The 27772-nt window shown below is 45.3% G+C and overlaps 1 protein-coding gene across 1 annotated transcript in view; it reads right to left on the bottom strand.

Annotated features, from left to right (window-relative positions):
* The window catches only part of LOC149360724 (glutamate receptor ionotropic, kainate 3-like), a 505094-nt gene that overhangs the window by 70124 nt on the left and 407198 nt on the right, over positions 1–27772 (bottom strand). The window contains exons 9-10 of the mRNA XM_089569381.1: positions 7467–7643; positions 5630–5872 (exon numbers count right to left, since the gene is read on the bottom strand). Of these exons, the coding sequence (XP_089425507.1) occupies positions 5630–5872; positions 7467–7643 (420 nt within the window). The remainder of the gene's footprint in view (positions 1–5629; positions 5873–7466; positions 7644–27772) is intronic.

Raw genomic sequence — 27772 nt, 5'->3', positions numbered from 1 at the left:
ATTTTTTCCATGAATAAACTTACTTCGAAGTTGCGCCAGTCCTGTCTTGTGTGTGTTGTCTCCGTCTTTTAGCGCCAGTCCGATTTTGCTGTAAACATGGCATGCTACAACCAACCAGCTCAAATCAAAGTCTTGCATACCAGACACCTCTGTGCACTGGTAGCACGGGTGCTTATTGAAGCCAAAGGACGTGAAAGTCCGGACTACAGAGAACGCCGTCCCAAAAGATCATTCTGCAGTGGCGCTGAACTGTTCACGATATCATTCAGCATAGTGGCATGGAAGGCCGCTGGCTCTTGGGCAGAAATAATTTGCGACAATTCCTAAATAAGCATAGCCAATTCGTTGCAGCGCGAAACTGTGGGGCCCCAGTAATGTCGCTACGATGCAGGGTGTCGAACCGGAACCGAACCTGAACCTGAAACCGGAATCGATCTCGTATTTTTGTCCGGAACAGGAACCGAGCCCATATATTTTTCGACATCTTGGAACTGAACCGCAAACGGAAAGATTGAAAGGAACCGTTCCGAAACGGTTCGGGACTCGGTTCAGCTCCATTTGTTTTGCAACCCGGCATACTTTTTTTTTCCGAGACAAAATGACATCTGCGAGCGCGTGGATTTACCCACCAAAAGCTGTCTGCGCTAGGCAGTGCGAAGAAAGCATCCAGTGCATGTGACAAGAAAACTGAAAAAATTCTGGTGCCTAGAAAGAAACCTAATTGACGTTTCTGTAATGCTCTCTCGGCAGTACTAAAGCACTGCACGCCCTGATTGATGTGAATTCTTTCGTTCAATAGTATCCTCCATTCATAATTTTGTGTACAGTTTTATGTGTTAGAGCAGTGCTCTAATAAACCACCGAGTGAGAATGACTTCCCTACCTCTGTGTCATGCGCCATAAATCGACGAACATACGCGCAATTGACGACCCAACCACATTGTGTAACATTGATTTTCAGGGGCATTCGCTGCCTCAAAGAGCAAATAGAAAAAAAAATCGTGGAGTTGTAAAGTAGCTAAACCGAGTACACGTGCAAACGCATGTGTTTAACCTGAATGGCTCACAGTTTTCCTTTGCTGGGTTGTCGGCACGTCTGGTGACGATATTACTCTCAGGTTAAGCGCTGCTCGAAGGCTGATCTGATCTGTTCGCACCGCTGTTCGAAGTTGATGAGGACGACAATGTGCAATGTACAGCGCAAGAGTTCTGACATAATGCATGATCGGCTGCGGTGATAGCACAGTGCTCTGGTGCCCTTCCAGCGAAGCTGGTCCGTTTGCTCCGCCGCGGGTTCGAATCGCAGTCGTAACCATATTTTTTTTATTAGATATTTATTTAACACTCAAAAAACCTAACGTGGCGTCGCTGTTGCTAGGCAACGTCTCAAGACCGTAAGATCGGTTGACGCAATTCACGGTTATGGTTAGGGGACGTTTGAGCGCTTTCGCACTAATAAGACCCCTCACGATGGCTCAGTGGCTGTGGCGGCCGGCTGCTGATCACAAGGTCGCGGGTTCGATCCCGGCCAGTAGTGGCTGTACGCACGCACGCGCGTGCATACACAAACGCACACACGCGCGCGCACGCGCACGCGCACGCACACGCACACGCACACGCACACGCACACGCACACGCACATGCGCACACGCACACGCACACGCACATGCGCACACGCACACGCACATGCGCACATGCGCACGCACACGCACACGCGCACGCATACGCACGCACGCACACGCGCACGCATACGCACGCACGCACACGCGCACGCATACGCACGCACGCGCACGCACGCGCACGCACGCAAGCGCACGCACGCGCACGCTCGCGCACACACACGGACACGCTCGCGCACACGCACGCCCACACGCGCACACACACGCACAAACATACACGCACACGCACACACAGTGCACTATGGTAATTTTTGGAAAAAGAGGCTATACTGCTCTAACGCAATAAAGAGAATAACTACCGTACTCCAACGCCGAGTGGGATTGGAGCCAGTGGCGGCGCAACAGAGAAGCTTCGATTTCTTGCCTTAGCTATTCGGCCATCTTCGAAGCTTCTTTTATTGTTGCTACATGGAATATCAGGAACCTCCCTGACCCTCGCCGTGCCTTACTTGACAGGGTCGAAATCACTGATCCCGGCATACGGCTTCACGCCATCATCAATTCCTTACTCTCCCCGCACATCAAAATTGCAGCTTTCGCACACGCTAAACAGTCCCACTAACACGAAAAGTTCGCACAGAATTCCGGATTCTTCCTTCACAGGGCGATCTTATAGCGTAAAACGTGATATTAGTGTCCTTTTTAACAATCTTCTGAGGTATGTGCGAAACTAACATAACATCACAAATCAACAAAAATAAGTTTATTGATCAGCAGTTTCCCGTCGCTCGCAGAGGTAGCAATTCACAGATCACGGCGCGACGTCCCGTTGGTGCGAAGGCAGGTGCTAAAGCCATCCGCGTAAGGTCTTGACGTTCAAAAATAAATAGGTTTTTGCGGCCTGTCGACCTACGTCCACTGAATTCGTTTTAATGCACAGTTGTCAAGAAAGGCTAGGTAAGGCTGTATTTAAGAAAGAGTGAAGTAAAAGCGAAGAATGAAAAAAAGGCAAAAACTTCTCAAGGCAATGCGAAGGAAAAAGTATTCAAGAAAAGAGAAGAGTGAGAAAACTAAACGGATCAACAGAAAATTATCTAATGCCCATGTCCACAAAATACACACGGGCATTTAGACGCCTGATAAGCACAGCTACCGGGAAGGAGTGGTTTTCGGTTTAAAAAAAATAAAAACCCTGAAAAAAGTTGGCGGTCACAAAGTGCATGACAGATTCGCCAGACTATAAAGGTAGCACAAAATTCTGTCAACGCATAGCCGCGAGATTCTTGAGACATGGGAATGTCGCAAAAATTCTGTGAAGCGCATTTTCATTCTTCCTTGCACAAGACAGAACTTGCGACGGTGTCAAAACGCAGCGTCGCAAAGAAGGTGTTGCATAATTGTGTCCGTATACGCACGGACTGGCCAGCCAATCCAAACGTGCTTTTTTTTATCCTGCCTTTTTTATCAGAAAAAAGGTGGTAACAGCAGCATACGCCAAAATCTCGATTTTACACTTCACTAGATAGAAGCCACATGATTAGCTATATTTTTGAAGACACTGAACTATATGGGGTCGAGATATATAACGCGAGTTACGGAGACGATTTAGAAACGTGATTTAAATAAAATATGTTTGGTAAAGTCTTGAGATGCATGTGGAGGTGTAACGAGGGGAGAGGGGTGGCGGTGGCTGGCAAGTCGGTTTAAGGTTGACGAAAAGATGCCTTTTCTGCATAGCATTGAAAATACATTACAGCTTCCCCTATCAATAGTGTGCGGCAAGACAAAACTGCGCATGGGGGGTCCTGACAGCGTCCGTGTATTAGTACAGTCGCCCACACATGGATGGATGGATAGGAGCGCCCCCTTTGAAACGGGGTGGTGGCAATTGCCACCATGCTCAGCTTTTCTTTCTTTACTATTTTTTTGTTTACTGTGGTGGCAATTCTCATTAAGATTCGCCATCATCTTTACCTACGGTTTCCTACAATTCTAACCTTATGCCACATCTCTGCTTTTCAGCCACCAATATTCTAATCGCTTTTTGCTTACTTCCACTGCAGATCTATTTACGTGACCATTGTTATCTTTAAACCCTAGGGCCTCAGGAAGAGTGACTGTGCCTGCATCGACATCCGGATGGATACGATCACATTTGATTATGAGGTGTTCAATTGTTTGGTTGGTTGGTTTATGTGGTTTAACGTCCCAAAGCGACTAAGGCTATGAGAGACGCCGTAGTAGAGGGCTCCGGAAATTTCGACCACCTGGGGTTCTTTAACGTGCACTGACATCGCACAGTACACGGGCCTCTAGAATTTCTCCTCCAAAAAAATTCAACCGCCGCGGCCGGGATCGAACCCGCGTCTTTCGGGCCAGCAGCCGAGCACCATAGCCACTGAGCCACCGCGGCGGCTCAATTGTTTCCACAGATCTACCACACACTGCGCATGTGTCATCTTCTTCGTTAAATTTCTTCTTGTAGCTGCGCGTTCTAAGACACCTGGCACTCGAACAGCGCACCGGGGGGTAGGCGCGTCATTTAGGAGTGGCCTAGGACTCTGAAGCTGAGCCTATCGTGCAAGTCGATTCCGATGCACGGTATATAACTCCTCGTGTATTTGAAAGCTGTATCGGTCCGATCATACAGCAGTGCTTGCCATAAATGCACTACAAAGCGCGCTGTTTGAGCGTTCTATACAGGTGCGTGGAAGACTGCACTGTGCGTAGGAGAAATTCCCGACTGGTACGAGGTTGAGGGGAAACCTATTACTCGCGCGACGGGGTCTCCGAAACTGCTGAAGCTCAATCGTTTTGCAGATGCAAAATCCACCAGTATTTCTCCTTATGCACCTTATCAAATGGAGTCTACCGTATACATAGGCAATGTACACTAATTTATTTATTCATTTATTACTTAATTGCAGAGTCGCTCAACTCCAAGCAGGCATGAGCACGGGCTCATTTGATTTCGCCACTAGCCATGAATTCCGATCACCTTGTCGCGGAGAAAATTAAAGTCGGTAAAGTGAAAACATTTCACTTTTATTACGTTTTGCCTTTTTATAAACCAGTGTCACGCTGAAAAGTAAACAGTGAAATAAGGTTAACTAAACCCATTTTTGTATTAAACATTTTATTTTACACTTGCAGTATTATTAGTTTCCATCTACTTTCAATTTTTTTTTGGCCTGAACCCGTTTGAACCAGTTCAAACCTGTTCGGATCGGACAGAACCGGTTTGAACCGGAACGGATTGTCCTTCCGGAGGCGAACCCGGAACTGAACACAAAAGGTGTGAGCTCTAACTCGAGTCGAACCCGTAAAAATTTCGATTCGATACCCTGCCGCAATGTCGCAAGAGATGTTTCCTAAGGTATAATCTACTAATCGCGCCGTACCTGAACCTTTTATTTTAAACTCTTCGGTAAAGTTTCTGCGCACCTCGAGAGCGAAAAGGTGTGGGTTAGTTTCGTCAGTGCTAAGCTTCGCTGGCGCCTTTTGAAAACAATACTATCTTATCATATATCCGAGTTCTTAAACAAACATCCTTTTATCAGACAAATCCTAGAAGAGGGTACTGCAACCATTGCTTTTAAGAACACTCTCCTTGATTATTTACTCTCATTGCAAACTTAGACTGATAGCGTTTTTTGAATGATTTCATTTCTATTGTGCATATTTGCTTGTCTTTTTAGTTCTTAGACTTTTGCCTTATGCTGTTTTAAGAAAAATGTTAAAGAAATTTGCCTTTTTTTTCAGAATGCCTTTTTTATTTGCATAATGTGCTCTTTTAAGTAAGATGTTAGAGTGTTCTTTCAAGCTTTCTCTGTGTGCTGTGCCGGTGCTCTTACTGCATTGTCTGAACAAGTGTCAACTTCTGGGAGTTGGGGGGAAGGGGGGGGGGGGGGAATGGCGCTTTGTCAGGCATCTCACTGCCTTTTCGCCATTCTCCCAGACATTTGTACCTGCCTAAATAAACTTCTTATCTAACCACAAGGCTCGCTCACCCGCTCGAAGACCTCTCGCACCAGTCCTCTCCAGCGGCCCTCCCGAGCCGACAGCGTGCCGTAGTCGGAGCCGTCTGCCGACTCGCGGATCTCGTACTCGAGTCCCAGAGCCGAAGCCACCATGTCTAGAAGTTGGACGGCAAAGCCCGTGTAACGCACACGCGCCGGCGTGGAAGACGTTGTCCCGTTGACCGACGGCGGCGGCCCTCCTGGTACGGGATGTGCTATCACATAGGGAGGGTGCTGGTCAGCGGCGCGGGGGAGATGGCGGGAGTAGAGAAGGAGAGAGGGATAGCGCACACCAAGCCAAAAAGGGAACGCCGGAAGAGGGGTATAAATGGAGGAGAGAGGAAGAGAAATGACAAGGGAATACAAAGAGAACGGGGTTCCAGAAGGGCAGAAAACATGCAAGCAGGAAATTTGCAGGGACAGGAGAGAGAAAGGAGGGAAGGAAAAAAAGACGCCTTGCATCAGTATGTTGCAGAAAATGCCGGTTTTAAATATTCTCCAAATTGTTCTCACAAGTCGTTTGCTTATTCTTGAACACTTTTTTTACGCATGGAAAATTTTAGCATCAATCACAAGTGCTCTGTCTTCCACAACAGTAATATGCAGTTTTTAGCCATTTACGCTTCACATTCTAGTTAAGGAATCTGCCCCTGCGGAACAGGGCATGCGAAGTGCGCAGAGTTTCCAGCATATCGCATATGTTGCTGATCACTCTCTTGCTTCCCTTTTCAAAAAAAAAGAAAGCTTTTCTTTGAACGATGATAAACGATGATAGATGACCCATTGTACCACCTATATGCAGAAAAAAGTCCATGCAGTATTGACTACTCGGTCTACATAGTGGAACATTAATTTTTCAACCTCAAAGAACTTTAGCACCGAAAGACACTAACGCGCACAAGATGCGCAAGCTGAGGACGCACATGGTGTTCATTGCTGCCTTTATTTGTGCAGTGAACTTATGAAAAACACAATGAGTGACCTTGCGTTGGGTCCTTTGGTAACGATATTTTCCCCGTCAGTTTTCATTGCACCTGCGGCCGTAGAATTACATGGAATAAATACAAAGGCTGTTTCGTTTAGATTAGTTTCTAAAAATATTACGGTTTATGTCGCCATACGCAACTCGCAATACAAGACCTTCAGCCGCATGGGCATTTCATACTATGCCAGACTCCACTTAACAAGATGAACTGCAATATCACTTTATATCATTATGCAGCGTAAATAGCATTGCGGCATGAGTTAAAGCACACGCAGCTTTCTGGCCGTATAGTCGCTTCCTAGGTTTCTTTATTATCAAGCAACATTTTGCGTTTTAATTCGTGCTGCTACACCAAAACAAAGAAGTCATCTCTTTTCGCTGCAGGCATGCCGGGGAAGCTCAATGGATATACCGTTCTGTTGCTCGTCCCAAGGTCACCGGATCAAGTCCCGGTGGCAGTGGCTGGATTTGAACAGAGCCCAGTTGCTAAAACTTAACTGCGTGCTGTTAGGGCCGGTTAAGAAACCGCAGCGGTTTCAGGCTAATTCGGAGTCCTCAACTACGGTTACCAGATAGTTAAACCTCATAAACCACATCACATTATCTGTTCCCAGCAGCGGCCAGACGCGTTCCGATCGCGTCGCGGGGATGTCATCCTCCTGACATGTCTGCAACTCAGATTCTTCTATATTCTCTACCGCCCTCTGGGGCGTTCACTTGTTTTTTTTTTTTTTGCGCTGAACGACTGCCTGCCTGCCCCATTCCAGCGCCCGTGCGCATGCTATCTCAGAACGGCGGTGCGTGGGGGGGCCAGTATTGATCGTCTTACGTCGGGACACCTACGACGATGGTGGTGACGCGCAGGAGCTGTCGGTGTCGCAGGTGGGACGCCGCAGCCAGGTCCGAGGCGTTGAGCCCTCCCGCTGCTCCTGCCGGAACCGTCCCAGCCTTTGTGAGCGACGACGAAGATTTCTCGGCGCTGCCGGCTGTCAGGCCGTCATCTCGAGTCCAGGCTCCTACCTGTCGAAGCCAGGGAAACCATTTAACACCGGAACGTTCGTGACGGCAGGGCGCGAAATCTACCAGTGAATGAGGAACGCGGTTGCAAGGGAAGATGACGCGTCACCTGGCGATACGAATAAATGAGAAATCAGTTGCATGTCATTACTTTGAAATGATATCCTGTCAAAAGCAGCACGAGGGATTCTTCTCGGTGGGTTTTCTGTTTACTCAATGTTTCCATAACGCACCTAGCATGTCATGCCGGCGGCACCTAAAACACACAAGAAATTGTCCCTTCATCGATGACACAGCAGATATAGTAACAGACGTCTTATAGGGGACCAACGCACATTGTGGCACCTACCTCCCTGGTATTCGCACGCTATGTACAGCCTTTGCATTAATATCATAGGGAGCCCTAAGATAGATCTTAGGGACACATATAAACTCCCTTTTAATTTTGCTGGCACGGCTAGCTGCGCTGAGAGCAATGCAGTGGCTCTTGCTGAAGCAATAGCGATGTAACACGCACGTTGTGACTTTTGTAACCTCGCTTTGCAATGCCTAGTCTCTGAGGCTTCGTATTCTGGCCCACTCTGGATTAAGAAAGCGCAGAATTTAAAATGGACTTTTCTGTACGAGCAGGCGTTTTAGGAAACAGAATTGTGGCCAAAAATGGAGTAATGATTGTATTATAGACAAAAGTTGTTGGATCACTGTACAGATCTTACGGCTTAAGGGTGATGCCAGAGTTGTTCCTCGGCGCTAGTGTTATCTAATATAGGCATCGAGTATAATCCATAGTGAATATAGTTCCGGTCTCATCTAGCCATACCAAGTCAGAGAAGCGACGACACTCTCAGTTTCACTTTGAGGGGCCGTGCAAGGTGAAGTCTGAAGGGGTTCAGCTACTATCACACAATTAACTTATTTCTGTCATGAGATCTCTCGTTCTATTAATATGAGTGAACAGGTTGACGGCATATTGACAGACTTATCCGAGGCGCTTGGTATTATTCCGCACTTAAAACTCTCCGAAAAGTTTAACTCTGTGATATAAAATACCAACCTTGTTAACTGGACGGCTAGTTTTCTGTATTAACGCTCATAGAATGAATATTGAAATTCCACTAAACCCTCGAATTTCCGAGAGGGTTCCATTCTAGGCTCACTTCGCTTCTTGTTGTATATCAATAATATACCGCTTCATGTATTAACGCGCATAGCTCTATACAATAATGATTTTATGCTTTATTATGGAACCAATTGATGCCCGAATTATTCTCACACGTCTGTAATTGCAATAATGTAAGGCGCAATAATTTCTCCAAAACTGTCTTCATGTCATTCTCCAAGCGCGCATCTAATTCCTTCTTTGCATATTATTTCAAACATTTACCTGTAGCAGCTCTGGATTAGAGATATCTCAGCCTTGTTCACGCCCAAGATATGTCATGATATAAATATATCGATATGATTGCTAACTAACTTCTTCTTAGGCTGGGATATATGGGACGCATTTAGCGTGTTGCTGTACTAGACACCAGATTACTAACACAAAACTAGGATTCGCGCAATCATTGAATATAGCTGTGTCGTTTGAAACCCCCATAAGCTCTTGGATGCGAACAAATTAGAAAATGTTATAAACATGCTGTCGTTGTTATCTTTCCCCCAGATGACTAACATATTTCGCTTTTTTCTCGTCTTCCCGACCTCGGACTCACTCCAGTGTAATGAGGTAGGTGAATTGAATGTTTATTTAAATTTCCTGTGCCCATTGTTTACCTCTCCACAATTTGACCCACTTGGAAGCTATTTACTACTTTCTAAGGCTACACAGTGAAGAAGCTCTCAAGCTTCGTGAAGTCCTTGTACTGACTTGTTTGAATGTACTTTTTTCAGAGCGCTAAGACAATTTGACATCCTCTACCTGGCCCTACTTGTGATGTGCCTCGGGAAGAATTTTTAGTTGTAGCGATACCAGTATCATGCTTTTAGTGAGCGTTTTCTTGTGCTTTCACAGTATTCATAGGCTTCTGCCTGTTATGATTTCTCTGCATTTTTTCTTCTTTTGCCATAGCCGCATGGAAGGCTGCAGTATGTTACATAAATGAACCTAGAGGCGTATTGAACCTCATGCATGTTATGATAAATTTATTCATTTGTCTCACCAGGCGATCAGAAGAGCCGTGAGACTGCAGGAATAACGAAGCAGCAGCATGACGTTTACACGAAGGGTTCGCGTTTCTTGATGAGGCATTTTCTACTTCAATTGATGTCCATTAAATATAATAACTGGGCGTGATGATAGCAGTTTATTCTGCAGCTATTTAGTTAACTGCATCGGCAACAGCGACAGGCCGCTCTCGCTTAGTTCTGCGTCTTACCCAGCAAGAGAAAGCTGTCGCAATTTTTTTAACGTCATTTGGAAACGTCATTTGCAAAACTTCTACTTGACGGTTTGCTTGCCCATGAGCATGTAATCGGCCACAAGATTGCCTTTTACTACTGTCTTGATTTCCTATTTTTTGCCCGAAGCACTCGCTAGGCATGGATGACAAAACGCTATGTTAAGCTAAGTAGTCAAGGACAAACTTGCTTGACGAAACATGGCTGCATCGGCTTCTTAACCTCGTCAGTACGAGTATTACCGCACCGCAAAGACAGTGATAAATGGTTTGACCTGGAAGCCGACAAGACTGATGGCTACACAACGGCGCTCAATTACCATGTTTTTTTTTATTCTCTAAGAGGAAATAATTTGTCAATCAGCTTGTGCCAACGGAGCATGTTAGCCGCTGGGACCTACTAACGTGACTATCTATAATATCACTGTACTACGTGTCAGTTGTCTTTCTTTCCGGCAAGAAAGATTAACGTTTGCACAGAAGAAAAATTTATAGCTGTACATTATATTGATTACACGTCTACTGTTAACTGAGACATGAACTACGAACTTAATTAGATAGGTCGTTGGCGGACGTTATAAAGCATGAAGTAAAATAGAAAAAAATAAAATGATTTTTCCGCGTCAATGGATTCAGAGGCGGGCAAATTAACGTTGCTGCTGTTAAACTGGGCATAAAGTTTGAACTATACGGGATCGAGGCATGAAAATAAAATATGTTTCCTAAAAAGAACTTAGTCTTCTTCAACATCGCCCTTTTATTTTTTGGTACTTAAAAGTTTCCAACACGCAGCTCCTAGCGAATGAAGGTTTACATCCTTTATTCTTAATCATACCACCTGTGGCATTCAAGCTCTTATGTGAGGTACAGATAATATTTTGTTTAATTAAGTGTTGCTGGTAAATCTACTACAGCGATTTTGTTTGCGTTTAGTTAATATTGGTCTCGTTTACACCATGTTAAAACCCCTTAGGTGTCCTCACTGACAGGGAGAGATCAACGAATGCCACAAAGATTAATTTAGGTCATGTTATCAGCCAAAGTTTATGGTGGATTAAAACCTTTGCTTAGCAATACTTTTGCATGTCATGGAAATTGGCTACATACCTGTGTACAAAAAGTGTAAGGGCACCCCAGTATTTTATTTCTACTATAATTAACGGAGACTAAAAAGCCGTCTTGTTTCTTCAGCCGTATTTAGCAAGGTCGGATTTTTTTTCAGTGCACAACAAGTTATAACGATGACACGTAATGTACACAACACATGAAGTTTTCCTTGCATTTCAGGTACTCTTTCTGAAATTTCCTTTCGCTAGTCTCTGCTCCACATAAAAATTGCGGAGTGCATTTAAGAGTAGTTACGTCCTGTGAATGCTAATTCATTTGTGTGTTATTGTGGGTTACTAGTTAACTACATTTGTTTACTGGTTATCGCTAGTACTAAAGTCCCAAAAGATTGTCGGGTAAACAAATTCCTTCAGAAAAAGTCACACCACATACGAGTACTTCTAAAGCACCGCTTTAACCAAGACACCGCATCACTTCCGGTCTGATGACATCACTTTGGTTTCACTTCCAGTTTGGTTGACGTCACTTCTGACCCGATGCCGTCACTTCCTATCTCCGGGTCGGTGATGGCGTCACAATTTTCCTGACCACTTTTGCAGTCATCGACGACAGAGCCATATAACGATTTCACTTTTATAAACATGGCTCCCGTAACCAGCCATGAAGAACCAGCGTCTAGCGAAAAGCGCCGCTACAATTTTGATTAGCATTCGTTACTCAGTCGAATACTGTTACCGGAGCTGGCAAAGTACAGGGTTAATTGGATGGGAGAGGACTTTGGGCACTACAGTGTGGGCACTCAGGCTGATGATGATGACAACGATGATTGTCTCGAAGAACCACCACTGCATGCACAATTTCTTAATACATAATAGGCAAGATTACGCTCGACAAGTCGTATGCGAGAGACGGGGACGCAGTGTCCAGTGGCGTGCCCTTCAGGCCAGCATATTCTTCGCATCTTCAGTTTAAATTATCTAAAAGATCTGTAAACACGCCTCGAGAATGCATTGCTTTTGGACAATCATCTGTGCCAAGAAATAATGTTATACGTACAGTGAAAAACTGTGAAGCCATCGAAAGCAAAAAAAAAACCCAAACAGGTTCCTTTCACTGCAGTTTTTGAAAGCAGTCAAATTGCAATACCTTAATAAGGCCCTGAAAACTGGCGTACAAAACAGGCGTGTACACTGGGCACATGTTCCGCGCTTAGCAAAGTTGGTATCCACTAAATGGGTCCGTTGAACATGCTGCTCCACTAGGCTGAACATGAAGGCCTCGCTGTGCGCGAAAGCGGTGCACCCTTCAGGCACTGGTCCTGAGCCGACCACATTTTCTTATGCCCCCTTCTCCCCGTCCTTACATTTGTAGTTCGGCATTAGTGAAGCGGCTCTCAGCTCATTCCAGCTCAAGTTTTAACGGTATTCACCAACGAGAAGTCGCGAACCCACAAACCACCGGTGTTCGAAGCTGCGAAATTCTTGCGTGTGCCGACAAAGAGAGCAACACTCGGACGTCTACTGTCAGCTAAGAATGAAACGCGAAGAGATGTGAAATGCGAACACAAAAGCACCATGATATTAGTTCCTGAAGAGCAAACACAAATGAGATTGATTAACACTTCTGAAAGACAATATTCGCGCTTTCGAAATGTAATCACTCTCCGATAGTATTGAGGCTCCTCTAGCTTAGAGCCTATTATTGTTGCTGATGGCACGTGGCTTGTAGCTGTGAACGCATCGCATAACTTACTCATAGAAAGAGCACGAACGGCTAGACTTGAGAATCGTCTTTTCTTGGGCTAGTTGGTTTTTCATGCCGTAGGTGTTTGCAGCGCACACGAAACACGGACGGACAGAAAAGGGAACGAAACACAGCGCTGACTTTCAACTGAGCTTTATTGGAAAAATAAGCGACTTTGATACAAAAATTTTTAACATGTGACTGTCACATGTTAAAAATTTTTGTATAAAAGTCGCTTATGTTTCCAATAAAGCTCAGTTGAAAGTCAGCGCTGTGTTTCGTTCCCTTTTCTGTCCGTCCGTGTTTCGTGTGCGCTGCAAACACCTACGGCTGGACTTCAGGAACAATTTGAAATCAAGCATAGACCTAGAACTACAGCATTAGCAAGTACAGTAGAATTAATTTATTTGATTGATTTGTTGGGGTTTAACGTCCCAAAGTGACTCAGGCTATGAGAGACGCCGTAGTGAAGGGCTCCGGAAATTTCGACCCCCTGGGGTTCTTTAACGTGCACTGACATCGCACAGTACACGGGCCTCTATAATTTCGCCTCCATCGAAATTCAGCCGCCGCGGCCGGTGTCGAACCCACTTCTTTCGGGCCAGCAGCCAAGTGCCGTAACCACTGAGCCACCACGGCGGGTCAGTACAGTAAAATGAACAAAATGCGGACAATAACAGAAAAGATCGGCCGACCGAATGGAAATATAAGGCAAACATAAGAAGAAGGTAAAGTGAACAAGACTAAAATATACATTGTTAACAACAACAATCATTTTCTTCTAATGAGCATGCCGGTTCATTGGTTTGACTTCATCTGACTTGACAGTAACAAGTGATTGATTCTACTGAATATATCGAATTTTCTTATGTACTGAAATTCACTATTACAGGGTTCTACGTATGCTGTTTTGTAACCTGCATTAGAATCGCTTTAAACTCTGCCCGTGCCTCGCTCTACCACGCTTTCGCAAGGAAAGGCTTTGCCCTGCCGGCACAAGCGCACACACCGTTGACCTTGCAGCCTCTTCGGGGGGCCGGTTTATAACGGCAATTTGATTACCGCATTTTTTATAGTTTTTTGTGGGGTGTGCTCTTCCTTTGGGGGAGATGACGGGAGCTGCGAGACACTCTTTGGTCTTTACGCTGATGACAAGCACGCATGTTTTGACTTCAACGGATAGCTTACGGCGCCTCGTTGCTCAATATAACTGAGTGGTGCGGCCACGGTCCCTTTGGTTGATGGTTTGTAGTGTTCAACGTCCCAAGGCGACTCATGCATTGAGGGACGCCGTAGTGAAAATCTCCGGAAATTTTGACCACCTGGGGTGGTGGTGGTGGTCAAAATTAATGGGATGGTGGTCACCCCAGCCGGTCACATGGGGTGACCACTTGGGTTCAGAGGCACCTGGGGTTCTTTAACGCGCACTGACATCGCACCGTACACGAGCCTCTAGAATTTCGCCTCCATCAAAATTCGACCACCACGGCCGGAATCGAACCCGCGTCTTTCGGGTCAGTAGCCAAGCACCATGACCACTGAGCCACCGCGGCGGCCCACGGTCCGTTTCATCGGAGAAGCAGCGGCATAGCTATAATACATATTCTGAAAATAAGACCACCTTCGTCGAGCGTTCGTGATATCTGCGGCCGTGATAAGTGAGCTCAAATGTAATGCCAAGTCATAAAGCCATAGTTGGAATAGACCCACTAGTCTACTGCCAACACGGGCCAAAACATTTTGGTGATACTTTTTTAGAAAATCAATGACAGAGATACAATAAATAGAACGGGCAAGTATCAAAATAGCAGCTGCCTTAGAAGAAACACAGTTTATGCCTACTCTAGTAAGGATGGAGAAGAGAAGGCGCACAGATGCAGAGAAGATAGCAATAAGAGCGAAGCGATGGAAAACGAATCAACGGAACAAAGAGAAAAGCCTTAAAAAAAGCATCAGCACAGAAAAAGCACCAGGTCTGCGATGTACACAGCGTACAGGATCGTCCACACTGGCGGCGCAAACAAGCGTGATGGATACTTCTCTTTACATAATTTTTTTTTCTCTATGTGGGTTCTGAGCTCAGTGTATATACCATTACGTGTTAGAAATTTGTTGTTGAAAAAGTTTGTAATGCAGGACATGTGTATAGTTGTATTCGGTTTTTTATTTCTAAGCAATGTTTCTCTAGGTTGTGCAGCATATACCGCAGCTGCCCTGGAGGAAACGAAGACCAGTCGAGCCGATGGCGCAGCTTTTAGCCACACCTCCCCTCTCTTTGAAGGAAATAAATGAAAGTGGATTAACGGTAAAAGAATAAAAATAAGCTAAAAAAATTCAATGGTTTCTACGAAGATGATAATGTGGGGAATGAACGCGCTAGCTAACATGCGATGATGATCTAACTCAAAAAGATGCAGCCCGCGAGTGATCATTGCCCCCTTGGTTTATGCCTGCCTTGCCTGGGAAAGCCAGCGGGAGGCACGAGGCGCACGGCGCGGGCCATGTGCTCTGGCCAATCACGTGATTGCGCCACCTTGGGCTACCAGAGCGGGCGGCCCACTCCTTTCTCTCACATTCCTCTGCTCGGACTCTTTTTGAAGATGCACTCTAAACCACAGCCGTGCTGGAGAAGTGGTGGAGCGAGTATTGCGAAAGCAATACTACTTGCACTTTCACGCCTTTGCCGTGCTGCGGCGGTGACCACCATTGACCTTCATTTGACCTTGATTGCATTAGATTGGATTAGATTAGATTAGCTTGGATTGGATTGGACAGGACTGGATTGGACTGAACTGGACTGGACTGGATTGGTTTGGATTGGATTGGAATAGATTAAATTAGATTACATTACATTAGATTAGATTACATCGTATTGGTTTGGTTTGGATTGGATTGGATTGTATAACCGATGCATCACGACAAGTCTAACCACAAGCACCACCACCAGCTACACTACCAGCTGAACCATGGCGTAGGTACGGATATTGCTTTCGCAATTACCGGCCTTAACCAAGCTAAGCCACAGCGAGCTTTTGTATACGGCCTGCGCACAGAGGGTGTTTCCTGTCTGCCATCGCTTCACCATCGCGGCGCTGTCACCTTATCCCTCCTCCGGGTTCGGACAGGCCGCTTTCTTGGGAAGCGCCTTAACGCTTATCCCGTGCGACCGCGTTTTTGGAGCACTGCAGATTATCTTGAAACTATAAAGGCTAGACTTGTTTTGTAAATATGTTGAGCACTCAGTAGGTTGTATTTTTTTAATAGTTGGTGAACTGGGATACGTTGAAAATTAAGTTTATTTTCGGCAGTGAGATGTGCCAAAGTTTGGGAGCGCACGGAGCACCCTATCATCACTTCTGCCGCTATTCGTGTACTTGGTTCCCACTGCATAATATATACCAGGTGTCCCAGCTAAATATAACCAAGCTTTTAAAAATCTCGGGATGTCCTAGCCGTCTGAAACCAGCTGAGGGTTTTTTAGAGTCGCGTGACCTAGTCTGCAGTATTTTTCGTTTTTCAAGGTTATGTAATTAGTTAAACTTAATTAGCTAACTTTTTAATTATTGACTTGATGAACAAAGTGACAATGGAAAAGTTGTAGATCGCTTTGAAAAACAGCTGACTTAAACTTTTGGCGCAACGTACTGTTTACGTAAAGTAGTTTTTTTACCGGCCTTTAACCGTAATTCGGACAATAAAAAAAGCTTCAACTTGATAACCGTGCCACTTCAACGTCCCAAGATGCACCTTAGAGAATAAAATCCTGTTTTCCTGAAGTCTTCTCCTCGATGAGACTTTGCGTGCGCATTGGGGAAGAGATGCGAGCGAGCAGCTGGTCACGTGATAACTTTCTTTTAAGGCCGATAAATGAAGCTACGTAAATCGTACGGTGATGGAAACAGCACTACTAGCGGTTTTTTGAGGCGATCTAAAACATTTTCATTGACACTTTCTTCCTGAAGTCAATAGTTAAAAAGTTAGCTAATTAAGCTTAACTAGTTAATCAACTTTGAACAATGAAAAAATACTCGAGACTAGGCCGTGCGACTCTAAACAACCTTTAGTTGGTTTCACTGGACTAGGACACTTCGTCTTTTTTAAAAGGTTGGTTACATTTAGCTAGGACACTCGGTATATGCATGCCACGAGGCATTGTGCAGCAGTAATTAAAAGTTCCAAAAAAATTTGGCTATGTAGTTCTTCTGACTGAATAATCCCGCTGTCAGTTTGAAAAACTCTCCATCAAGACATATCCGTCATTCAGCATGAATTGAGGACTGGTCAGAAGGAGACTGCAATCAAGGAACACTGAATATTTTTCTTGTCCTGTTGTTGTAAGGACGTTTTATATAATCTACTGTATCGGCGCAATTCGTTTTCTGACGTAAGAGAACGGCCCTTAATGTTATCCTAGAAGTGATATAGCGACTTTACCTGAAGATCGCTGTGCTCGCAACTTTCTTCTTAATAGTACCCACCACACTGAACTTAGCCAAAGGGCTACCTATTAGACAGGCGTGCCGACTGAAAGTCTGGAGAAATATTTTACCTTAACCACACCGCCTCCTTACGCCACATAAAAGTAGACTGAACATGCCAGGCGAGTCTAGAAATATTGCCGTGGCAAGACAAGCTTCAAGCCAAGAATGTAAAGAAGCTCGCTGGTCTTGCGTGGAGGAAGTAGAAGAAGAAGAGGATATATAGTAAATCTTTGCGCAAGGAAAATGGTCCCAGCAGAATATATGGGCCATGAAGGCATGAGGCGTAGAAAAGGGTAGAGCTCCCTTCTATTCTTCGAGAGAGATTGCAATGCAAATAATGGGCAGTGCGCACCTGTCAGGCAGCACAGGTCAGCGAGCATCTCAGGATGCTTGCTTTTGTAGGCATTCCTTCTAACTCTTATTGTTTTTTGACGTTTGACATAAAAGGAAAATAAAGAATGAAGGAATGGTCTCGGGAAAAGCTGTTGTCCAATAGAATCGATGCGCTTTACGATGGAAACAGGCACGAGAAAAGGCAAGATTAGCGCACAGGAAAAGGGCACACAGAGATGCAACGCCAGGCATGCATTCCTTTTGATTTTTCCCGAGTTTCTGGACCCCACTCCCGCTGTCTGCGCTCGGGAATGTTAACTTTTTGTCCATCGCTCCTTTCTTGGTGAGTCAGCATTTCGGTCCATTGTTTCGCTCAGCGCGCGGTGAGGCTAGACGGTGGTTGGGCCCACCTTTCAAAGCCTCACGGCTTGAATTATGTTCGCCGCCTACACCGGCGCTGTCATTTTTAGATGCGTGTTTCGGCTTCAATGCTTCTCTTCTTAAGCCCGAGCTGTCAGGAGATTCTTCAAGAGAGGGCAGAAATGCGGCAGTCGCGCCAGTGCATCGCAACACTTTTTTATTTATTTTTTTGCAAAGATTATTCTCAGCACTCTTCTGCGCTGTAAAATATAACAGCAAAATAAGACGTCTGCTCTGTTTTCTCAGACTAGAACACTCTCAACACTTCTTATTTTCTTTCCTCTGCGAAGAAGTTCTGTTTGACGCGTCAGACGGCAAAGTCGGTGGAAAAGCATAATATAAAAGATACCGCGTGTCTGGGTCTCCTTCCTTGATGTATCCCTGATTATCAGCGTTCCTCACCTAAAACTTATTGTCGAATCTCGGTGTTTATATTTTTAACTCTTCTTTCCCTCTGGTGGGATTACGACTGATCATTTGTTATTTTCCATTTACTGTTCGAACTGCCCGCGACGGCAGACTTGTGGTTCGTGTATCCGCATCGTATGCGAGTGGCGCGGGGTTCGGTTACCAGTGGCGCCAGGTACCCGCCGATATCCTCTGGGTAGAGCGGTCCGCTGACGTGGTGCTCAAGTTCTCTGAGGTGAGATGTGCGAAAAATGGATCTCTGATCATATCCTTTGTAAACAAACACCTGTGCCGAGGCGCTCTTGCTGTCCTTGCTCTAATAAAATCGATCGTCCTCATGTATTGCGTATTGTATGTCGCACCTGTGTCTTGTTTCGTACTTTGTCTTCAGTACTTGTAGGATTTTCTTCCTGTGCAGACAGGACAAGTCGGCCCCAATGTGAAGCGCCAAAGCCTTATTTCATGTCTATGCAAATGAAGTAAAGGAACTACCGCGTATATCTCTCACTCTGCCTGTATAAGCTCAAGCCATGTACAAAATTGAAAAAGAAAGAACACAACTTTAGCTCCTTCTGAGAGATGACGGTTGTGGAACCAGGCAGCCATTGTGGGAATCTGTAAACAAATATGTTATTACTAGCAGCACAATATTTGTTCTGTCCAAATCAGGTTCGCTCGCTGTAATTACATCCCCTCTTCTTTCGATGACGACAGACTCTGATGACTCTAATGATTACAGAATCTATTAAACGTAGATACATGGTTTGGTTTTATTAGGTTTAGCGTCAACGTTCCATAGCTGCTCAGCCTATCTGGGACACCGTAGTGAAGGTTCCCGGGTAAATCTGACCACTTGGTTTTCTGTCGACAGACATCGCACAGTTCACGGGCGTCTAGCATTTCACCCTGATAGAAATGCGACCGCCGCGACAGGGATCAAATCCGCGTCTTTTCGGTCAGTACCCAAACACCATATAACCAACGAGCCACCGAAACAGTTGTAGATACATGCGGTACGTTCGTATCCAGTGACACGAGCTCTCACCGCAGCAGATTCCTTCTTTCCTATTCTCTTCTACCATCTCTCTCTAAAAGTAAACTGAGAAAAAACCAGTCACACAAGACGACGGACAAGAAGAGAGTACACACCACAACGACTGGACTAACAACTGAAGTTTATTGGAAAATACATGGTCCGAGCAAGGCCAGCAGAGCATGCGCAACAGCATCATCACTAATCACTGCGCAAAAGAGACAAAGACAAGAAATCTAAACTATCGTGGACGATCTAAAAAAGCAAATTCTTTTTCAAGTAGGCGCACCGAAGTTGTGCTTATACAATCAGAGCCTAACAAACCGATATGATATGCCTCCAGTATTTCCCGCTCCTGTTTTCCCTTGCCTCTACCAAGAATGGTGGCATTGCTAAACAAAGGATAACAGCCACATTCATTGCAATGGCGAGGCAAGTTTGCACCGCCACCGGACCCCAGGGAGGAGTGATGCTCACGAAGCCGGTCATTAATACACCGGCCAGTTTGGCCGATGTAAACTCTCTCGCATGTGAGGGGGAACTTGTACACCACCTGTGCGACACATGTCGTGAAGCGATTCTCATGCTGCGTTGTGCAAACGTGGTTTCTTTCCCTGCCTCGAGAAATGCGCGAACACAGTCCCGACAGCTTGCAAGGAGCAGAGAACACCATGCTCACTCCCTGCTTGGCCGCCACTTTTTTCATGTTGTGGCTCACTTTATGCACGTACGGCATGACCTCGAACTTCTTTCGTTCAGTTGGCCCAACGTCAGTCCTCTTCGTGCGTCCTTTCTTGAGGTTCTGAAGCAGCGATTCAGCCACTGCCTTCAAAAGGGGTTTAGGGAACCCCGCGGCTTCCAAACCTTTGCATTGATTGTCAAGGCTGGTTTTGATGGTATGGTGACAGCTTTTTCCCAGTGCATTGCGGAAACAGTTCATTGCAATCCCTCTCTTTACAATCTTAGAGTGCGCAGAACCGAAAGGTAACAAAGCTTTCTTGCTTCTAGGCGAAAACATCCAGCATAAATGGCCATCGTCAAGGAATGTTAGTTGCAGTTCTAGGAACCTGATAGAATGATTGCTAGGGAGTTCATGAGTAAAATTAAGAGTGCGTGAAGAAGCTTTAAAAGCAGTCAAAACATCGTCTACTGCTGCGGGCAGAGTGTCATTAGGTGAAAGGTCTAAAAATACTAAAAAATCGTCCACGTACCTAAAAACTTTGCACACACGCTTGTCATGAAGTAAGTTTTGAAGTGTTCTGTCAAATTTTGCTAAAAATATCTGGGAAAGCACTGGGGCAACGCTAGAACCAATACATATTCCATTTTTCTGAAGGAACAAGGAACCTTTGAATTCAAAAACAGTAGATGACAGGTAAAAAGATAACAACTCCAAAAAAGAATCAACCGGCATGCCACATGCGTTCTGAAAGTTCACAGGACTACAATAATCAATAAGATCACGCACGGCTGCAAAGAGTTCATCGTGGGGAATGCTGTAGAAGAGGTCCTCGATGTCAACCGAAAAAGCCGTGGTGGCACCGGGGATGCCGAGATTAAGTGCATCAACAACCGCAGCCGAGCTGGCCACGCTATAAGGGTCCTGTACAGGAAGGGCCGTCAACTGCTGCTGAAGAAATTGGCTCACTACCTTCTGCCATGAACCATTCTCCGTAACGATGGCTCTCAGAGGGCAACCCACCTTGTGTGTTTTAGCTGAAAAGAACACTTGCAGGCGGTCACCCTTGCTTTTCATGACACCATTCGAAAGTTTCTCCAAGTTGTTTTCTTTCAGGAGCTTCATGGCGGCGGTCTTTATCCTTGAGGGCTTCCGACTAGTAGGCACGAAGTTCTTCGACACAGCAGCCAATGCCTTCTCTCCAAAAGACTTTGTCGGGAGGACCACGAAGCCACCTTTCTTGTCCGCTTGGAGGAGGGTCAGGTCATTTTCGATGAAGTGGTCGACAACTCGGTTTAGCGCTCGTTTGCTCTGCACTAACTGCTTGCCATCAACCTTCAAAAGAACGTCCACCCCTTCAGACAAAGAGCGCTGTTTCTCATCCTTGTGTGCTTTTCACAGTGTTCAGTGTTCTTTTCAGCTAAAACACACAAGGTGGGTTGCCCTCTGAGAGCCATCGTTACGGAGAATGGTTCATGGCAGAAGGTAGTGAGCCAATTTCTTCAGCAGCAGTTGACGGCCCTTCCTGTACAGGACCCTTATAGCGTGGCCAGCTCGGCTGCGGTTGTTGACGCACTTAATCTCGGCATCCCCGGTGCCACCACGGCTTTTTCGGTTGACATTGAGGACCTCTTCTACAGCATTCCCCACGATGAACTCTTTGCAGCCGTGCGTGATCTTATTGATTATTGTAGTCCTGTGAACTTTCAGAACGCATGTGGCATGCCGGTTGATTCTTTTTTGGAGTTGTTATATTTTTACCTGTCATCTACTGTTTTTGAATTCAAAGGTTCCTTGTTCCTTCAGAAAAATGGAATATGTATTGGTTCTAGCGTTGCCCCAGTGCTTTCCCAGATATTTTTAGCAAAATTTGACAGAACACTTCAAAACTTACTTCATGACAAGCGTGTGTGCAAAGTTTTTAGGTACGTGGACGATTTTTTAGTATTTTTAGACCTTTCACCTAATGACACTCTGCCCGCAGCAGTAGACGATGTTTTGACTGCTTTTAAAGCTTCTTCACGCACTCTTAATTTTACTCATGAACTCCCTAGCAATCATTCTATCAGGTTACTAGAACTGAAACTAACATTCCTTGACGATGGCCATTTATGCTGGATGTTTTCGCCTAGAAACAAGAAAGCTTTGTTACCTTTCGGTTCTGCGCACTCTTAGATTGTAAAGAGAGGGATTGCGATGAACTGTTTCCGCAATGCACTGGGAAAAAGCTGTCACCATACCATCAAAACCAGCCTTGACAATCAATGCAAAGGTTTGGAAGCCGCGGGGTTCCCTAAACCCCTTTTGAAGGCAGTGGCTGAATCGCTGCTTCAGAACCTCAAGAAAGGACGCACGAAGAGGACTGACGTTGGGCCAACTGAACGAAAGAAGTTCGAGGTCATGCCGTACGTGCATAAAGTGAGCCACAACATGAAAAAAGTGGCGGAAGCAGGGAGTGAGCATGGTGTTCTCTGCTCCTTGCAAGCTGTCGGGACTGTGTTCGCGCATTTCTCGAGGCAGGGAAAGAAACCACGTTTGCACAACGCAGCATGAGAATCGCTTCACGACATGTGTCGCACAGGTGGTGTACAAGTTCCCCCTCACATGCGAGAGAGTTTACATCGGCCAAACTGGCCGGTGTATTAATGACCGGCTTCGTGAGCATCACTCCTCCCTGGGGTCCGGTGGCGGTGCAAACTTGCCTCGCCATTGCAATGAATGTGGCTGTTATCCTTTGTTTAGCAATGCCACCATTCTTGGTAGAGGCAAGGGAAAACAGGAGCGGGAAATACTGGAGGCATATCATATCGGTTTGTTAGGCTCTGATTGTATAAGCACAACTTCGGTGCGCCTACTTGAAAAAGAATTTGCTTTTTTAGATCGTCCACGATAGTTTAGATTTCTTGTCTTTGTCTCTTTTGCGCAGTGATTAGTGATGATGCTGTTGCGCATGCTCTGCTGGCCTTGCTCGGACCATGTATTTTCCAATAAACTTCAGTTGTTAGTCCAGTCGTTGTGGTGTGTACTCTCTTCTTGTCCGTCGTCTTGTGTGACTGGTTTTTTCTCAGTTTACAATGTACCAACTGGCCCGCATTTCAACCCTTCTCTAAAAGTCCGTGTTGCCCCGGACATCCTTGGTATTTTCCTTCACACTCGAAGCTCCTAGACGTCACTGCCACAAGAGAAGATAGTGACAGTCGCTACTGGGATTCAATGAAACACTCGGGCATTACGCGAATAACCTTCGTTCTTTGAGATCGTGGGCCTTGTCAGCTATCCCTGACGTTTCGGGGCTGGCGTGTCTTGTTGCAGCTGCCATCCGGCCTCTGCTGTGCGCCCCTGAACCACGTTGCTGTTTCTTGCCACCCCCCCCCCCCCCCCCCCCATCCCTCCACCCATCATGCACTGGTGCGTGCAGTTCCGTGACACGTCACATGCGCGACTCCTTACGGCCAAGCACACTCAGTGAGGCCCAAGTTGGGTCTCTTCGGGTGCCGGGTAAACTAGCCGCGTCCATAACAGTCAACCACACGGCATACCTCACTGTTAGCAATTTTTATCAGTCACATTGAAGGCGCCCTACACGATAATGAAGAAACGACAAATTATGGTAATAGAACGGTAATCTGCTAAATCAAAAACCTCTGAAGGACCCATTAGTCCGCTCAAATCTCCCAAGTTGTGACGCTTCTAATCAGATTGATTTGTAGATTTGTGTTCAAGAACTGTTTTCGCCGTGCTTGGAAGCAATCACCAAACGCCCCACCAATGTACCTTACACAGAGGGTGGTAGCGGAGCTGCCTGAAGAAAACCGCGCACACAACTGGAGCGAAATAGGGTAACTGTTCTTTTGGGGAAAAAGGCTGATGCAGTCCATTCATCTTCCCTTCGCCGCTTCTTCCCTGCGCTGCAGTGTGTAATCGATAACAACGCTCGCGAGAGCCGTAGCACCAACAGGGTAGAAGCGGGTACTAGCCATCGGCTACGGGTTCAAACAGTATTTTGGCATTCTTGTGTCGTATGAACAACGAAATAAACTTTTGGATTAGAATTTGAATCTGTCACAAAAAAATTGGAAGTACACAAACACAAGGTTCGGGATGGTTGGGCATACGAGAACGTACCGCGCAAACTTCTATTCTTGGAACATATGCAATATACTTTTGAATGAAGGATTCAATGCACTTACCCAAAAGAACACAGGCGCACTACATACTTATAGCCTTTAAGCGTCCTAAACAATCTACTTCAATTCCTGTGCCTTCCTTGCCAAAGTTGAGAAGTTATCTGAGGCGGCATTGTTCATACCAGAGTTCCTTAATCGGACGCAAAATAAATCGAAACAGGTGCCGATGGTGCCAGAAGCGCAATGAAGGGGGCCTTTAAACAAGGAAGAAAGCGTACAGCAGAGCATACAGTATTGCGCGGTGCGCATGTATTTTTGGTAAAGCGTTGAAAGCAGCGCTCTTCTTTGTGCAACTGCCCGTAGGAAAAATGATCGCGCCTTTTATAATCCTCTTTGTACAACAGAACCAAAGGTAGCAACGATGAGAGCGTTGTAAACTTTATTTTAAGCCTCAAGTACGAAAATGGTGTTCGGTCTGCACGAAACTTTAATGAAAGAAACATAGGCTTCCCAACCTTTGCGTATATCACGCGCCTTCGCATGTCAGGAGCCTTTCGATGCGTTCGCCCATCACTGGAGGCATCGTCCATTTTCTTGTGGCAAGCGCAGGCGCATATGCTTTCGTTCTCACGCTACACTTGCGCGAACGCTTCAGCCCGGGACACAAATAAAGCCGAAGAGAAATATGCTGCGCGGATTTAGAAATATAAGATATGGGCCCCCAACGCAGCGAACTTGATGTAAAGCTGCCTATGGACCAGAAAAGGCCTTAGAGACAAAACTAAATTTGAAAAAAGGCTTCTAGTCAAACAAGCAGTGATCTGACTCGAGCGAGGCTCGATATGTACAAAACAAAACCTCGCAGGAAAGAGTTTTTCTGCCTATAGCACTTTTAAGGCTCGTTGGAGTCTTCCAGGATCCACAGAATAAAGCGCCATTTGCAAGTTCAAGGCTTCTTGCTACATAAATGCGTTGGTTTGCCAACCTTCTATGTTCTAAAGATCAGCGCAATATTGGTTCGTTGGTTAACGCAATGTCAGCTGCTTGGCGCATTAAGCAAGACACGCCCACAAACATTTGGATGATGAACTGATGTGAGATTATATTAAACTGAATACAGGATGTTTCACCTAAGATTTTACACAATTTCTAAAGATAGGTATTTTGAATTACAGGGGCGCTTTTTTTGCATAGCATTGTCGGCGGTAAAGTGTATCAGAATACAACTAAGGGGTGCTAATTAGCAGATTGGCTAATATTGAAAAGTTACCTTTTTAACTGTTACTGTCAGGCTCCTTAATTATCGAGTGGCAGGTAGCCTAGCGTAACTAATATCTATATCGGTTTTTAGAGTTTTTAAAACGCGGTTACCCTCCGAGCTCTAGCCCAATAAATTTTGGCTATTTCGACGAGTTGTGTGCACTGGAGAGGTTGCTTTCCCTGCTAGTTATTCTGATATACTACACTACTGCTAATGCCATGCCAAAAAATGCGCTGTTGTAAGACACTCAGCCTATTTGAAAAATTTAGTAAAGCCTTAGGTGACACACCTGGTTTATAAAGTGTGTATATTTTAAAGTGTATATAGAGTGCATATTCGCTTTCCGCAGGGCTAAGGGCGTAATTCGGTTCTACTCGGAAGACAGGATTTAGTAACACTAAAAGCTCTAGTGTTTCTCAGAGGCCGTTCGGTTTAGTGTGTTCAATGCTACGCAATAGCTGATGTGAGATTGTGCTTGAGAGTCAGTGAGAAGCAGTGCATGACATCGAACCCGGCATCCCGTTCCCATTTGATACAAGCAGTTATTATGGATGTCTCTTAACATATACGCGTTCATATGACTAAGACGCAAAATATTTTAGCTTATTTCAGGGTGAGGTCCTTGTATTGTACGAGTGGGTTTAGCCTTGCGATTTTTCTTCCCGCTATTCAGAGTCAAAGCATTGCTCATTTTTAGACATACAAGACAATACATCTGAAACGAATCATGGAAAACAAACTTTGTTAAGTCCACAGAAATTATAAACAAGGTTGGTGAACTATTGAACTTCAGAGCCTCAAAAAAGTCTATAAAGAAAGGACCTGAGCGCATTATTACTTCCCGAAGATAATGCCTTTTCCTGATAACTCTTACTTTCTTGCATTAACGTGTCTATGTCATTATACCTCCTCACCAAAAGTGTAAAGAGATAGCATTTTTATTATTGTGAATATTTTTTATTTTAATTATGGTAATCAACAAATATTCGAATCATTTTCTTACTGTAATCGTGTTCCGCTGTTAGAGATGTGCCTTTTATGTGTATCCATTTGAACATACTATCACCGCTGCTGTAACTGTGTATAGAAGGGTGCTAGAATCTTTCTCTTTGTGCCCTTAGTCCTTGTGTCCGCTTGGTTTGTCGTGAAATAAAGACGTTTCAATTAAAGTGAAATTTTAACCGACAGCCGTTTGGATAGTAAAACGGTCCTGTACACAATAAAGTACAGCAGACAGCCGTCATGATCAAAATAAGTATAAACAAGCAGGAATGAAAAATGCTCGAAACCAATGCGTACCTCTGTCAATAATTCAGAGCCTAGTGGAACAAAAAATAAACAAAATGATAAGGAAAAGCAGAGAATAAAACTTTAAAAAATGTGAATAAACCGTAAAGATAGAGAGTGGGGGGGCGGGGGGAGTCAGTGCACTTCCCGCCTGCTAATGAAGAAAAACATGCAACTGTGCTTAAAGTTATTTGGAGATTTCACATGTATAGGCATTGTGTTCCAAAAAGGGGGGTCAGAGTCTTTTGACCCCGAGTGCACGCAAACATGCTAAGATGTGTAAAAAAAAAAAGATTTAATTGCGATTACGCATGTGGCAATGCAGACGACCAGCGCGCACTTGCCAAAAAATGGTGCGGTTCAACTACTGCTGAACCTAGTTGGAGAGTGAAGGCTATGGCGTATCGGGCAACTATAAGCAGCTTGGCGTCTGTAACGTTGAGTGCGTTCCAGACACTGGTTAGGCAGCGCACCCACCCTGCCACCCTGGCAGGTGGCAGTTAATCGTTGATCGCGAGAGTCTGCTCACCCAATGAACGCCGTGGCCTATTGCAGCAGTGCCGCGTATCTTCCACAACGTTGTCAGCGCTAAAGCATGCAGCCCACATCTCTCTCTCAACACTCCACGCACTTATTAGCGCGATTCAGGCGTCCACCACGCAGTGAACCAGTTATGCGCACTTCCTTTCCTCAAAATCATCGCAGTGTAAAAGGTTTTCGACGCCAACGCCAATGAACAAAATGAATGCCGAAGGCTTCAGTGCCCCGTTTCTGCCCGAACATTGTCAATGCCAACTCATGCAGATCACAACTGTCACTACCACCACGTAGCTTCAAGCACGATTGAGGTGTCCACTGTTCTAAGAGGGCAGTTATGCGCTGTTCCTTTGCTTTCC

Source organism: Amblyomma mixtum, chromosome 2, assembly GCF_055824585.1.
Source record: "Amblyomma mixtum isolate Tamu chromosome 2, ASM5582458v1, whole genome shotgun sequence".
NCBI classification, from domain to species: Eukaryota; Metazoa; Arthropoda; class Arachnida; order Ixodida; family Ixodidae; genus Amblyomma; species Amblyomma mixtum.
This window is presented reverse-complemented; position numbering and strand designations above follow the sequence as displayed.